Raw genomic sequence first — 16,938 nt, 5'->3', positions numbered from 1 at the left:
CTTCAATAAGAACTATTTTAAGTCTTGTAGCAGCTGAAGATTTGCATCTTGAACAGTTAGATGTAAAGACAGCCTTTCTCCATGGGGATTTGGAGGAAGAGATATATATGCAGCAGCCACAAGGATATGAGGTGAAAGGGAAGGAGAAACTAGTGTGCAGGTTGAAGAAGAGCTTGTATGGCTTAAAACAGGCTCCAAGGCAGTGGTATCTAAAATTTGACAAGTTTATGTCTGAACAAGGTTATACTAGATGTCACTCTGATCATTGTGTTTATTTGAAAAAGCAAAATGATGGCAGCTATATTATATTGTTATTGTATGTAGATGACATGCTTGTTGCAGGATCTAACATGCAGGAAATAAATGTGCTCAAAAGAAAATTGGCAAATTCATTTGCAATGAAGGATTTGGCAGCTGCAAAACAAATCCTTGGTATGAGAATAACTAGGGACAGGAAGAATCGTAAATTAAAATTGTCTCAGAATGAGTACATACAAAAGGTGTTGAAAGGATTTAACATGCACAATGCAAAACCAGTTAGTACACCTTTTTCTAGCCATTTCAAACTTAGCAAGGAAATGTGCCCAAAGACCCAAGAAGACATGGATTATATGTCTAAAGTTCCATATGCATCAGCAGTTGGAAGCTTAATGTATGCAATGGTCTGCACAAGGCCTGATATTGCACATGCAGTGGGAGTTGTAAGCTGGTACATGAACAATCCAGGAAAGGAACATTGGATGGCAGTGAAATGGACTCTCAGATATTTGAAAGGTACCACAAATCAAGCATTATGCTTTGGTGGCTCAAACATCTCCCTACAAGGATATGTTGATGCAGATATGGCAGGTGATAGAGATAACAAGAGGAGCACTACAGGATATGTATTTACTGTTGGAGGAACAACTGTCAGTTGGGTTTCAAAAATCCAAAGTGTTGTTGCACTTTCAACAACAGAAGCAGAGTATGTTGCTGCTACAGAGGCTAGTAAAGAAATGTTTTGGTTACAAAGGTTTATGGGTGAATTGGGTAAGGAGCATGATATGGGCACGTTATACAGTGATAGCCAAAGTGCCATTCATCTTGCAAAGAACTCAGCATTTCATTCTAGGACTAAACACATACAGCTCAAGTACCATTTCATACGATCAGTGTTGGAAGATGGAGAGTTGAAGATGGAAAAGATACACACTAGCCAGAATCCTGCAGATATGCTAACAAAAGTTGTAACCAGGGAGAAACTGAGAATATGGTCAGTTTCAATTGGTCTTCAAGGATGACGATGAAGATGAGAAACAACCAGGTCCAAAGAGGAGTCATTGTCCAGCAAATGAAGCAGCGGTGGAGTTTCTACAATCATTCTCCAAGTGGGAGATTGTTGTGTGTGGAGCATGATTGTTCAGAGGTCTTTGTTTCAGCTGGATGTATACCCCAGGAAGTTTGTACACCCCTCCACGCAAGGGGGTGTGGGGGGGACTTGTCCCCCCCGCGGGGGTCCGGGGGGGCCGATCCCCCCCGCTGGGGGGTCCGGGGGCTCGGGGGCAGCGCCCCCGAAGCTAAAAACAAATGTAAAATTGCCTTGTAAAAGTATAGTAATTTCTAGTCAATCTGGGCCATTCATTAGGCGGATGATCTGACGGTAGAACTTATGTTTAGTTTAGGGTTTTTTGCCCTAGAAGGCAACCCCTCTCTTTGTATGAGGGTATTATATTTGAGGCTGTGTGATAGATGTGTATACTGTGAGTGAGAAACAGAGAGGTGAGACTGTGAGAGAAAACAGAGGATATTACAGCGGATTTGCTATAGGTTGTGTCTCTTCATTTTGCTGGATAATAGAAAGGAAGGACTGGCTGTTCGGGGTGGACGTAGCCCAAACTAGGTGAACCACGTATATCTGTGTCTCTCTTGTTTTGTGCGTTTTCTGTGTTTATATTTCTGCAATATTTTATTTGTTCCATTGCTCCGTAATATATAATTTTCTAACAGAAGGCACCCTCAACTCTCTCTCTATTCCCTCTGTCATTTCTATTTTCAGCCATTGGTCCAGTAGGAATGGGTTCTCTCTTCTTCTTCTTCCCCTGTAGGTTCTTCAAATATGTAAGGTTTCTCACCTAAGGGTTCCTGTAGTTCACAACCATCGAAGAAGAGGGAAGGTTGGCTGTTTGATGTAGTGGGGGTATTTGGAAAAAATTTCCCTAAGCTGTCCCTATTCCTACGAGGCATGAAAGGAAATATTTTTGGTTTGGTTTTGTATTTTTTCAAACTTGAAAAACACTTTGTAGAATTGAAATTGTTGGTTGAATGAAAATTACTGACAGAATGAAAAAGCTACTTGCTGAATTGAAATCTTGCTTGCAAAATGGAAAGGAAAGAAAAAAATGTGAAATGGAAGAAAGGAAACAACTAGATTACTTTTGTAGAAATAAACTAATGGCAGAATATTGAAGACAAGAAATAGAAGAAAAGAAACCAGTAATCACATTTTACTTAGACACCTCCCCGGCAATGGTGCCAAAAAGTGATGAGTGCTAGTATTGCAACAAGGATGTTGCAACTCCTAGGCTACCAACTTTACTTTATCAACCCGGGGTTCATACAAACTTGGAGGTGACATTGCTTTATACACAAATAAAGTGATGGTTCTGCTTGTTGTCATTGTTCAGCTGGCGAGAGACCACTGGGGTTCCAAGCCAGACTTCTATGGAGTCAGAAGAAGCTTGATTCTTTGATGGAAGAAAGGTAAATCTACTCTAAGAGAGAGTTACTCTACTACAATAATGGAGAAGGTCGACATGTAATGCTAAATCACACCATTTCCTAATTAACCACTAAGAAACTATGCTTGGCAGAAATGCTAAATCAACATGAAACAAATGCTACTATCTAAGTTATAGAAGTAAGAAGCATCAAACATCACTAATGTGCAAGTAAAGAGACTGAACTAAATCTGTTTTTTCCCTTTTTGTCTTTTTATGCAAAATCAAGTATGCAAACTAATTGCTTCTATTGATGTGGCAGGTGAATTAAGGATGTTTGAGGATGGCTGGAAGGGTTATGAGATGGTTGGAGGGTGTGGAGTACCCCTGGGAGGCTTTTGATGACTTCATAGAGGTTTTCCATCAATTCGGCCTCAAAACATGCCATTTTAGGAAAACCTACAAGATGTACTAGAAACCTACAGGATCCCCTGTAAACCTATAGGATACAACTGAGAGCAAAATGTGAGGTTTTGGAGGTGATGGAAGGCCTAGGAAAGGTGTGTGATGGGTGGAATGGAGTGGGAGAAGGTTTATGATCACTCAGAAGTCAAAATCCAAGATAGTAGATGGCTGGATTCGCTTAATGTGCTTGGAGGAATTTCTATGAAAAATGATGAAAAACTAGTGAAGGTGGTGGTGAAAAAAAGGGATGGCTAAGGTGGATGGAGTCGAAGGTGGCTATTGGCTATGAAGTCTTAGTCTCCTCCTGAAGCACGTGCTCTACACAAAACATGTATATCTTCCAAAAAGCTATGCAAATAAGAAACGTTTTCATAAACTAGAAAAACAGAATTAATGAATTAACCGCATACACTATGCATGAGGAAAGTTGCTGAAAGGAATGAAAGTATGGATGAGATCTACTGAAAAAATGGAGATGAAAAATATGACAATGGAAATCTACCTTGCGAAACTAACCAAATACTAATTTAGAGACAGTAAGCTCCAAAGCTCATAAAAGAATTAGAAATTTGTGTTTTTGGGGCTTCTTAAGGGTCCCTTCCTCAAGTCACGATCCCAGAGGGAGGAAGTGAGGCTGAGACACCTGCTAAAAACCTTATGGTGATCCTTTTTTCCCTGCTAACCTGCTACTGAAGTAAGGCCCAAATGGAAGAAAACTAATCAACAACCAATCTAATCTACAATACTTGTAATGGAAATGCATCTAAAAAGCAAATTAACAATGAAGCTATGAAACTACACTAAACATACATATACAAGAAATAGGAGCCTTGGATGCTAGGGTTGGGCCCTAACTGAAGAGCTTCAACCCTCTGAGTTAACTCAATGCTGGCTCAAAACAAAACTCATTCTTATTACCAAAACATCAAATTAAATCAATAGAACTTTCACAAGTATTGCAGCTCAAAAATAGGTTAGAGTTTTAAAATAAAAATCTAAATCCTACTGAGGTCCTAGACCTCTCTAATTATACAACTGAATTCCCCAATGAATTTCTTAAAATTAGGGAGGCCCAGCTCCCAAACTCAAGATAAACTAGTGCTTTGTCTCTCACTTGCTCGACTGCCTTCTAATCCTCATGATTTGGCTGTTTGCACTCTGAGCTGATGTGATGAATGGATGAATATTCGAATGGATTAGTAGTAAATGAGGAGGATTTACCTCCTATAATCCCTCTCCCTTGTCCCCTTCAAGTTTTTATCTTAGTCTCTGCCAAAATTCCTTGATTTTCTCCTTTAATCTTGCATTCAATGCATATTAGTCCACTAAGCATAATATCCCACTCTAACTCGCCTCATAAACAAAATATAATAAAAAATATGTAATAAGTTATGAGGAAAGTTGGTTTGACTAAGCTAGGAGGTGAATTAAGGCCCATATAATTAGCCAATGATGAGGCTCATCAAGTGCCATCCCTAGCTGGAGCCACTGTTAGGATCCTATAATTTATAGGATCTCAAGGTATTTGAGTATTGTATCTCAGGAATCTTATATTGTAAATACTTTTCAATCTGCGAATGATTTCCAAATAAAAGAAAAATATAATAAAAAATGAAAAGAGGGTATAAATAAAAAAGAGAAAAAACAAAAATATTGAAAAAGAATGAAAAATAGAACCCCATCAAAAGAAAGACAAAAAAAAGGAATAATATTGAAAGTTTTGCAAGTCTAAATGCCACTACTGATAGATAGTTTTCTTCATCATTGTTAAATAAATATTGTGTGCATCTTGTTCAAAATGACACAATGACTAGCTATTTGTTTAATCATATAGTGTAATCATTGTTAAACTTGTTTAAATTTTTGTAAATTAGGTTAGAGAATAAAGGTTTGCCAAACAATCTAATCTTGGTAAATCAGTAGTTAGGTAGAAAATGAAATCGATTCAACTGTTTAATCTGAATCAATAGGAGAAATAAATGATAGGCTAGATAGTTTTTCATTCTGTATAAAAGAAAATAATGTGGGTTTGCTAGTCGAAAATAATGTGGGTTTGCTAGTCTAAGTGCACCCTTTAGAAGAAATAAAATGTTAGTTTAGTTAAGGGTAGGTAAAATAGTTGGTTTTGTAAATATAGGCATATGCCATTTTTATCCTAAGTTTTAATGTCATGGTAAAAGGGAAAAATATGTGCGATGGGATAAAATGCTTTTTCATGTATTATTCCTAAACTTTTATCCTAAGTAAAAAAGGAAAAACGTGAAAGGAACATGGTGAAAAAGTTTCTCTGTCGTATATGGTTAAAAGACAGCGGTGTCAGAGCATCGGGATCCCGTCCCACTCATGATCCACAGCCCGTATCCCCACCATGACCCCTACGCCATTCACCTACTACCATGTCACCTAACCATTAACCACTTAAATGCATTCTCGACAAAATAACCATTTGGCATTAAATTCATATTTCTCGGGTAACCGTTCAAACTTAATGGTCCTACGCCACCTCCAATGGATTTCACCATGCTCTGCCCTTTAAAAGCTTTCAGGAACCATCACTTTCCTCCTTTTACTGCTCATCCTCTCGCTTTCCTCATTTTTACTGGCTTATTCTCTGTAATTGACAACCTTTTCATAGTGACCATTGTTAGAGATTTTCCTCGACCAACACCAGATCCAAATTGTCAGTCTTCCGTTAATTTCCCATGAGAGTTCATTACCCCAACTGTTTCCACAATAATATTCTTATCAATTTATCTTATCTTTCATTAATACTGTCATGCCTCCCAAAAGAAAAACTCAAGATAAAACTGTTAATCCCTTGATTCCTCCCTCCATAGATTTAGATCACATCCCTTTGACTGACAGGGATTATCGGATTAGTGAAACCCAATGTGACTATGACTTTTTAGAATTATACTGCTGGATGGAAGACAAGCATGCATATAAAACTGATGAAATTGGACTCTATGAGTCCAATCTTCCCCATTATATTTCTCTCCTCACCTTCCAAGCCCCTGAATTTGCCAGAAAATGTCAAGCCTGTTATGTCCTTGCAAAAAGAGCTATCATGGCCCCATCTGGTGACATCCTCTTTACCATTACTGTCCAGTCCATAGGCCAAATGATACTAGCTCCCACTGTGGAAAATAATACTCCTTTCTCCTTAGAAGCCCTCACCCATCTTTATCAGAAGCTAGATTTTGCTACTAGAGCCAAAATTTTTGAGATCTTCTTGCCGGAGAATTCCCAATTACCTAAAAAGAATCCTCCATATCCTTCCTCCATCTTCCTTGATCAAGCCAAACAAATCATATCCATAATTTCCTATATTTTGGGTTATTATTCTGATTAGTGGGTAGATGAGCCCATTTTAGGTTTCCTCTCCATATTTTCCACAGACAGTAAGCCATCCATTGTGTTCAATTTCAGTCAATTCTTGGCTGACAACATTCATGAACAGTTTCTAAAATTTCCCATAGAGCAGGTGTTTAATTACACCTCTATTCTAATCTACATGTTCCTTTACTATCAAGCAGATAAGTTCAATTTTGCAATGCAGAAACTTGATGATGCAGAAAACCAACAACCAATGATCTTTTTGACTTCATGAAATAACATCGAGAGTTCTCTTATAAGCAGTTTGTTGAGGATTTTGTTCACCCAAAAATGAACATCCTTAACAGTTCCATACAACCTAGAATCAATGAAGATATTAAGAGAATTTTGCATCTAACAAATTAGGCCAAGACTGGGGATTGGTATTTATACCAAAATTACACATAAATCATGGTTTATGGTTGTGAATTGGCACCATATAAACTCCCTAAATACCTCCCCATGAGGATTTTTTCCCTGGAGTATATTAGACAGATGTTAAATTCTGATGACATTCATTTTGTAGTGGCCAAGAAGAAATCACAGTTCCAAATAAAGACACAGGTGGGCCCATTTGTATGTAATACTAGGACAACAGGTGAAGAAGCAGACAAGATGCTTAAAGAAATGAAGTTCAGCCTAAGTTTTACATGGTATTATGACCCTTGTGGCATTATTTCAAAGCTCAGAGTAGAAAATAAAAGTACTCCCTACATCCATACTTCAAGGCCTGAAATAGAAAAATATGCAAATCAGTTGGAATGGATAGAAAACACCTTGCAGGAAGCTGAAGAACAACTCTTTTCTACTTCCAATTTGCAGACTCCCACTCCTTAAGAGAAATCAAGCAAAAGAGAAAGGGAGGAGGGATCATCATCAACCACTGGAAGTGAAGCCAAAGAGTTTAGGATCAATTACATGAAGAGGACAAAATTGAATCCTAGGATAGATGTGCACAAAGAGACAGAAGAGTAAGCTGCCATCATAATTACAAACTCACCACCTACAAGCAACAAATTTGTAACATTTACTACTGGACCTTCATCATCACAAGGTCATATGGAAACATAGTTAGAGTCACAGAATGTCCAAGGAGAGAAGGAAAAGACAGTTTTTGATAGGTACATGGAGATTGATCTTAAGAATGAGATTCATAAAAATAGTACCTATAATCATTTTTGGAAGCAGACCTCTAGCTCACAGAGCAGATTGTTATCAATGTTTGACACAGAGCATGGGAAGATGCAAATGGATTTTCTTGAGGCCCAGAATCCACATCCAAAAACATCAGCAGACTACAAGAGCACTACATTTGAGTTCAGCACCAAAGACATACATCCCATTGATCAAATGGATATGCATAAGCAGACTGGTGAGATGATATCTTCTACTTTAACTAACACTACTATGTCATTGTCCAAGTTGCAGGTTTCATTTGCTAATGTTCAATATCAGTTGAAAATGGAGAAAGTATCTTCCTTAGCAAAGGATAATATGATAAATTCTTTGGAAGATTTGGTGGTAAAGATAGGATATGATCCCAAAGATGTCAATCTTGCACAATAGATCATCAAGAAGAAGAATTTGGACATTGCAGCATTGAAAAAACAACTTGAGATGCCAGCCACAGAGGACCCCTTAACCAAGGACATTAAAGAAAATGAGGCACAAAAGGATGACATGATGAAGCAAATTATAGAGTAGAACATACATATTAGAAAAAAGAAGAAATGGAGAAGATGATAAAGGAGAAAGAACAAAGTCAGAAGATAGCCATTGCCCCCCCTAGATTCCATACCCATTTCTCAGCTTCCAACAATAGGAACAACCACTGCAACTACTTCTTCCACTCATACTGCACGTGTTGAACATGTGACCAGGACACTGGAGAACATGTCAATCCAGTCAAAAGAGACCAAGACTTTGCAGGATCATCTCAAAGCTTTAGAAGTATAGAAAGCGAAAGTTGAAGCTTCTCATATTACTGAAATGCAGAAATCACAGAGATTGTTGGAGAAGCTGTAGAAGGTAGAAAGGGATATCTGGACTGGTCAGACCTTGTCACAAGCTAAGGAAACCATTTGGATGAGTATTCTAGACTCTATGAATGAGATTTGGACATCTATCCAAATCATCTTTGAGCAGAAGGAACTGATAGAAAAATCTATTGAAACCATTGTTCAGGGAAGGGAGAAACTTGGAGAAATGCCCACAGAAGCCTCCAACATCATCAGATTCCTAAACTCTAAGTCCAAATATGAACTTGAAGAATTAGGAATCAGTGATAGAACTGCCACTATTTTAGAAGTCAAGAAGGTTTTGACCAAAAGGAACCTTATTGATCAATTGGAAGAAAGGTGTGAAACATTAGAGCTGGGAGTAAACAGGTTCTGCAACAGAATTGAAGCATTGATCCAGAAAGGGCTGCCCAACATTTATGTAATTAATGATAAGTTAATCACTTAGGAAGACTATGTTTTGAAAATGAAGGAAATGGCCAGAAGCAGTATCAAGTTTAGTGGGATAAAGGGCAGTATGATAGCAAAGGCATTTTTAGAAACCATGTCAAATGATTTCTACATACAGAATGAGGTAAAACATGTTTTTACTATGAAGCCAACTTTTTCCAAATACACAGAGGTCGATGAAATTTATCGGAGGGTGATTAAATTGACCATACCAGATGAAAAGAGATGGGAAGAACTTTGCGATTTACTAGATTAAAAAAGTAATTCAGGTGCAGTAAGACAACGGCCAGCACATCAGCCAGCATGACAGTCAGCACATCAACACAACACATTTTTGGGTTGAATTAGCAACCAAAGCCACCAAAATAGAGCCACCTTTCCATCCATGTGTCTATGTGGCCTATTTTTCTGCTAGAGATAAATCATATTGTTTTGTAACTAGGCTAATAATACACTATCGGTTTTGACAGCGTTTTTGTAATTATTTTGTGTAAATACTTCACTGTTTGAAGTATTAAGGGTTGATTTCTGAATGTAATTTATTCCGCATATTTTAATTTTCAAAGTGCTAGAGCATCAATAATATAGGGACCTTTTCACAGGATTCATGTGGTGTACCAAATGGTGATGTGTTCCTTCTGTTTATTTGTTTAAATGGTGATGTGTTCCTTCTGTTTATTTGTTTAAATGGTGATGTGTTCCTTCTGTTTATTTGTTTAAACGTTGTTTTTTCTTTCTCTGTTATTCTGAATATCTCAATTATTCAACAAAAACTGTGATGAATAGGATTTGTTATTTAGAGAACCCTATTCTGGTTGTTAATCATTTTCATGTTTTCCACTGAAGTCAAATTAAGGAATTCTTAATTGCTCCTTAATTTCTACTGAACCTTACACTTTTGTTCTTCCACAATCCATTCAATTTTTGAAAAGATCCAGATAGTGCAACCTAGCTTTCCCTGTGAAACTCCTCTAAAATTTTATGCCAAGTTCAATTATATCTATAGAATCCATCGCCCAATGGAATTATATCCATTAAATCAACCAAAGCATTCAAACAAAACAATCAATACATTCATAGCTAGCCTAAAAATTACACATAAAACAACTAAATTTTGCAGAGAGATCCCTCCCTGAAGCTGGGAGGGCTAGATCCTAGCTTTCAAAGTGGTTTTGATGCCGTTCTATGTGTTTACTCCCTCAACCTAAAAAATATAGAATGACAACAGGTCCAATTATGGTCAAGAATTCAAAAGGTCCAAAATATCTAGGTGATAACTTCACACGACTTCTAGGGGTTCTTTTCTCGTGTTTCAATTTCAAATACACATAATATTCCACAATAAATTCTTTTTGAATCATTTTTAAATTTGCATAACTTTTTTGGCGGTCTTGTGCTATTTTTAAATTTTGTCTGGCCTATTTAACCACTTATTCCATTTCCTTTAACATATTTGGCCCCAATACTAACCAATCTTCAAGATGGTTCCAAACTAGAGGTACTTTGCATTTTCTGCCATAAATTAATTCAAAATGACTCATATTTAAAGAAGTTTGGTACCCATTATTATAAGAAAACTCAACTAGGTGAAGGTAATATTCCCACTTAGTTGGTTTTTCCATAACATGTATTCTTAACATATCCTCTAAGATCTGGTTAGTTCTTTCCATTTTCCCATTGGTTTGGGTGTGATAGGTTGTACTGAAATTTAATTTTGTACCCATTCCTTCAAATAATCCCTTCCAAAATTTTAAAGTGAATTTGGCTTCACAGTCTAAAATAATAGTTTTGGGAATACCGTGAAGCCTAAATATTTCCTTCATGAAAGTTTCTACTATGTTGATAGCTTTAAAAGTAGATTTAATAGGGATAAAGTGTGCAACTTTGTTAAGCTTATCTACCACCGCCATTATTGAATCATGCTACTTCTTAGTCCTTGGCAGTCCAATAATGAATCAACGGATATGGTTTCCCATTTCCATTTTGGAATTGGTAAAGGTTGCAACGATCCTGCCAGATGTTGATGGGAAGTCTTCACTTGTTGGCATTCTAAACATCTAGCCACATACTATGTTGTCTCATATTTCATATTAGGCCAATAATAATCCTTCCTTAAAACAATTATCATCCTTTGATACCCATGATGACTAGCTATTGGTTTCTTATGTAAATCATTTAAGACGAAGGTTTTCAATTATGGGTCACTAGGAAAGTAAATTATGCCTCTAAACAACAACAATTCTACATTATTTACTGAAAAATAATTTTCATCTTCACTTAATTCCTTGATTCCTCAGTTTTATGAAATCATATTTTTGATATGCAAGTATTCTTAATCAATTTTTGCTATTGTTTTTAACCTTTTAATCAAATATGTTTGCCAATTTGTTGCTGAAAGTGTGTAGATTTGATGTAATTTTCTGCTCAAAGCATCAACAATTTTATTCTCCTTGCCTTTAATATGTACAATTTCAAAATCATACTCACGAAGAAATGCTAACCATATCGTTTGCCTAGCATTTAAGTTTGGTTAGTCAAAAATATATTTAAGGCTAACATTGTTTATTCTTAGCTAAAATTTCCTCCCAATCAGGTAATGTCTCCACATTTTTAAGGCATGTATTATAGCTTCCAATTCCAAATCATGTGTAGCATAATTATTTTCATGGTCCTTTAGCTTTCTAGACTCATAACTGATTACATGACCCTCTTGCATTAAAACACCTCCCAATCCTTCTTTACAAGCATCTATGCACACAACAAACTCTTTATTGGGGTCAACTAGTTTCAGGATGAGGGCAGCGGTTAATAAATTTTTTTGCTTCGCAAAACTCTCCAGACACTTTTGACTCCATTCAAATTTTGTCCCCTTCTTTTGTAATGAAGTAATATGATATGCCAATTTAGAAAATCCCTCTATAAATATTCTATAATAACTTGTAATCCCTGTAAATGACCTAACGTCAACTACATCTTTAGGCACTAGCCACACAACTATAGCTTTAAATTTTCCAAGTTTACGTCGATCCCCTACTTAGACACTACATGCCTCAAATATTGAATTTTTTATTGTTAAAATGATAATTTTCTAAACTTAGCATATATCTCATTTTCTCTAAGTGTTTGAAGAACAATTCGCAAGTATTGATCATGTTCTTCCTAACTTTTAGCATAAACCATAATATCATCGATAATACTATGAAAAATTTGTCAAGAAAAGGACTCAACACACTATTCATTAAGCACATGAAGGTTGTTGGTGCATTAGTGAGTCCAAATGGAAACACTACAAATTCATAGTGTCCATATCTTGTTCTAAATATTGTCTTATGTATATCTTCATCCTTGATTCTTATTTGATAATATCCTGAACTTAGATCAATTTTTGAAAAGATTGATGCTCTTTGAAGTTGATCAAACAAGTCATCAATTTGGGTGTGACACCCATGGTACTTGTTCCCTTGATTAACGTAATGAAATAATGTAATGGCTTGAAGTATGGTATAATAAATCCATGATCTAAGAGGGAAGAAAAAAGATGAACCCATATGGGATTAGTTTGCACCTATAATTAATTTTAAGGTGAAAATAATTAAAAATAAAAGAAGACGAAGATTCCAAGAGGAATATGAAGAGACCCCTGGTGAAATAATAAAAATGGAAACACACATCATTCCGGGGTTGAACCTCTTCTTGGTGGAGCTCATGAGAAAATTTAGAATAACTTATGAGTTGAGATAATGGGATTTCCTTGAGAGAAATAATTGTGATTATAAGAGAGAGGAAATGGGATTGGGTGCTTATTTTGGATTGATAAAACACCCATGGAGTGTTTGACACAACTGATAAAACACTTAGGGTAGCTGCTAGGGTTGAGAAACCACATGAAGAAGGGTGATTTCTATGGGGTTGATAAACCACATGTAGAAGGGTGCTTGTTGTGGGCTGATAAACCACTCATAGAATGCTTGACACAATTGATAAATCACCCATTACTGTGAAATTCTACTGTGATTTACTAGTTTATAAACCACCCAGGGTGCTTGCTATGGGTTGATAAACCACTCATAGAGTGCTTGACACAATTGATAAACCACCCTTACTATGGATTCTGCTATGCTTGACTAGTGGATATACCACACATTGTCATGAATTCCCATCCTCTGTGTCTTAAAGAAGGCTCTCTGCAACATTGCTGAAAAAGAAATCCCCCTTATATTGTGGATTTGGTTTCGGGGTGACTACTATAAGTGATCTTGGCTACAGTAGGTCTAAGGTTGGGTGGAAAATTAAAGTCCCATTTTCAGTTGCCTTTCTTTTCTGAATTGTAAATGAAAATGCTATGAGTTGAGAGTTGTGAATTTAAAGAAAATTCTCTATAAATATTGCATGATGTTGTTGCATGAGTCTTGTTGATTGAATTACTTGAATGTTTTATGAATTCTATTTATGAGCATTTTCCATGCAACTGTGTGGTTCTTGTCTGAAAATGAAATGCTTGTAAGGATGGTGAAAATGTTGATTTATGTGGCTGTATATATGGTTTATACCTATAGTAGGATTGTAAAGAGGGTTTCCCTATTATTTTGTGGAATTTTGATGTTTTGGTGGCATTCTTGGCACCGTATTCCTTCCACCTATTATTATAAGATTTCTACACTTATCTATTTCTCAAGGGAAACCTGTAAGACTCTATTAAGCTGAATGGGAAAGTCCTTGTCCTGTATAGACAAGTCGTTGAACCATGCTTTGTATTCCTATCATCAAGAACCCCAAGATGGTATTATTGCAGGAAGCTCATGAGGGATAAAATCATGCATGCTTCGTAGGAACCCAAGGATAAGAAACAAACTCTGTTGCAGGACCAAACCCTTATAAAACCACCATGGCCGAGCCATGGTTATAAACTGTTGCAGATGGTTTAGGTAGAAAGGCCTTATCCTTGATCCCTTTAACCTCATCCATGATCATAGGTGTTATTTTATTGGGCTACTTAAATGTTTGTTTGAAGGCCAAGTCGCTAGCCCATATGACTACATTACATGACTGAGTGAAAAGCCTATATAATGGTTGGTTGAGATTGAGTGGAAGAAGGTCAACAAATCCTAGAGGTTAGTTCTACGATTTTATTCCCTGGGAGTGAAAGCATGATGCATATTTGAGTGAAAGCGGGATGATATTCATTGGATGTTAGGTTGCCGAATGTTACTCCCTGGATGTTATTCCCAAGATTTTATTCCCCGGGAGTGCAAGTAGGATGCATATTCAAGCGAAAGTGGGATGTTATTCCCTAGGTGTTAGTTCCCTAGATGTTACTCCCCAGATGTTATTCCTTGGGAGTGCAATCAAGATGCATATTTGAGCGAAAGAAAGATGTTATTCCCTAGGAGTGCAAGCAAGATGCATATTTGAGTGAAAGAAATATGTTATTCCTTGGGAGTGCAAGCGAGATGCATATTTGAGCGAAAAAAAATGTTATTCCCGAAAGACTATTCCCTGGATGATTGAAGCGGGGTGCATGTTAGTGAGGATTCAGGGTAACCAACCTATAAGATCTATCCTAGAGCTTTTAAAAAACGCACAAAGGAGGAAGAGTTGGGATTTAGAGCCAGGAAATGAGAAAAGTCTCTGTCAATAAGAAATTTGTCAAATGACCGTGGGCGAGTCAGCTTGAAAGAATTACCCTAGAGAAAATTTGAAAGTGTAAAGCATTAAGGGTCTAGGTAATAGGAGGTTTGCTGATAAATGAAATCCGATCGATCTGTATTATATATATACATATATATATATATATATATATATATATATATATATATATATATATATATATATATATATATATATATATATGTATGTATGTATGGAAAAATCTATATGAACATAAATATAAGTATGAGTTACAAGGACCAATGCTATGAACAGGTCAATAGCTAATAAGTCCAATCCAAGTGGCATTGAGAGACTAGTTAAGACTGTCATATGGATTCCATGTGGAAAAATGGTGACATGGCACCTTTTGATTCATTAGAATTCAATTGGCCATAACTTTTGATCCAGAGGTCGGATTGAAGTAAAATAATATCATTGGAACCGTCTTATAGAGACGAACACAATGGTGATGTCAAACCAAGACTCTAAGTGAATTGTAAAGATAAAAATTTTTAGACCCCATTTCCATAGCAACACTTTGGATCTTGGGTCAGTATAATAACCACCTCCTTTTATCCAGTGTTTTGGTGAGGATTAGGAGGGGTTATATTAAAAAGTGGTATCAGAGCAACAATTCTAGACATTAGACTTGGAGAGGCTCACATGCATGTTATAGACAATTTATTTATATCACGATATGTTTGATTTGTTAGTTTTCTTTTATGATGACTGTAGAATGATATAATGCATTGTTTATATGCATACTGATTGAACCTCGTTACACGCTAATTGATACATGAGGGGTAAATATTAATGTAGACCAATGCGAAGAAGTAATCTATGGTAATTGCATGTTGGTTATTGATGACTAACACTGATATGTATGTAAATGTAGATTGACAGGTATCCAAGTACCATAAGGGGAAAAAAGAAAGAAAGAATGAGTAGCAGAGCTGGACAACCTAGTATGAACAGAACCCATCAGGGACCTAAAGAAGAATTATTTGGGAAAATGAAAGAGGAGGACACTATTAGACTAGTAGATACTCTTAGAAGCTTAAGAGCTGAAATAAGAAGCTGCAAGGTAGATAATGAAAATATTGTTAGATATCAAGTAGAAGTAAATGGAATACTATTGCAAAGCTTATCTGAATTATAGAGAAAAAGGCAACAGGAAGTCAACACTAACCATCAGGACAAGAACAAACCTAAGGATAGCCCATTAGAAATATACAAGTACAAATGGAATGATAAGAAAGAAGAAGACTCCTGATCAACAAAGATGAGAAGACATGTAGAGGGAGGAACATAATTGCTCAACTCTCCAGAAAGAGAATTAAGTAATCCTAGCCAATCATCAGATAGTGCAGCTATCAAATATCATCATCAAAGGAAGAGTAGAAATACTCCCATGCAAGAGGAATTCAAGAAATCAAAACCCCCAACCTTTGATGGAGAGGTAAATAAAGCAGAGGATGTAGAGGCTTGGCTTTTGGGAATAAAGAAGTACTTCAAGCTACATGACTATACTGAGAACATGAAGGCTAGGGTAGCTATTTTCAACTTGAAGGGAAAAACTGATATATGGTGGGAGGATCTCAAGAACATCAAAGGTATCAGAGAGAAGGAGCTAACCTGGAGGAAGTTTGAAAAGTACTTCCGAGAAAAGTACCTATCTGAGAAATATTATGACAACAAAACCAAGGAGTTCTATGAGCACAAATTGGGGCAGATGACACCTAAAGAATATACTAGTGAATTCTTGGAGCTACTAAGGTATGTACCTTACATCAAGGATGAGAATACCAAGATCCAGAGATATGTTAGTGGATTACCATAGGTATACCGAGACAAAATAGAATTCGATGATCCTAAGACTTTGGAGGAAGTCTTCCAGAAAGCTAAGCATTGTTATGAATAATCTAAGCATAAGACTAAAGTCCAGACTGACTGGAGGAAGAAAGGAAAAGGAAGAAAAGGTGGAAGGTTTAATAACTTCACTAAAGGTGAGCATCAAAAAAATTCTATTGTCAGTAGAAATGAGCCCCAAAAATTAGGGAATGAAAAGATGAAAGGAGGGTATCAATGCTATAGTGTGGAGAAAACCACCTAAGGAGAAATTGCCCCAAGCTGTAGAAGTCTGGTGCAAAGCTACACAACATACATGAGGCATCGACCGTGAATGATGTGGCCCAGAACATCCCAAAAATATATGTAGCATTGGATAATAGACAGGAAGACCAACAAGCAACGATCATTCAAATGGAAGGTATGATAAAAACAAT

The 16,938-nt window shown here is 36.5% G+C and overlaps 1 protein-coding gene across 1 annotated transcript; it reads left to right on the top strand.

Annotated features, from left to right (window-relative positions):
* The first annotated feature begins 16,064 nt into the window (after positions 1-16,064).
* On the top strand, positions 16,065-16,493 carry LOC149226922 (uncharacterized). The gene has a single exon (XM_089380354.1). The coding sequence runs from the start codon at positions 16,065-16,067 to the stop codon at positions 16,491-16,493; it is 429 nt and encodes a 142-aa protein (XP_089236480.1).
* The last annotated feature ends 445 nt before the right edge of the window (positions 16,494-16,938 follow it).

This window comes from Pinus tabuliformis, chromosome J (assembly GCF_031772625.1).
Source record: "Pinus tabuliformis cultivar Carrire ecotype Pingquan chromosome J, CPIR1, whole genome shotgun sequence".
Lineage (NCBI taxonomy): Eukaryota > Viridiplantae > Streptophyta > Pinopsida > Pinales > Pinaceae > Pinus > Pinus tabuliformis.
Note: the sequence above shows the minus strand (reverse complement) of the source record. Positions and strands in the feature narration are given on the sequence as shown.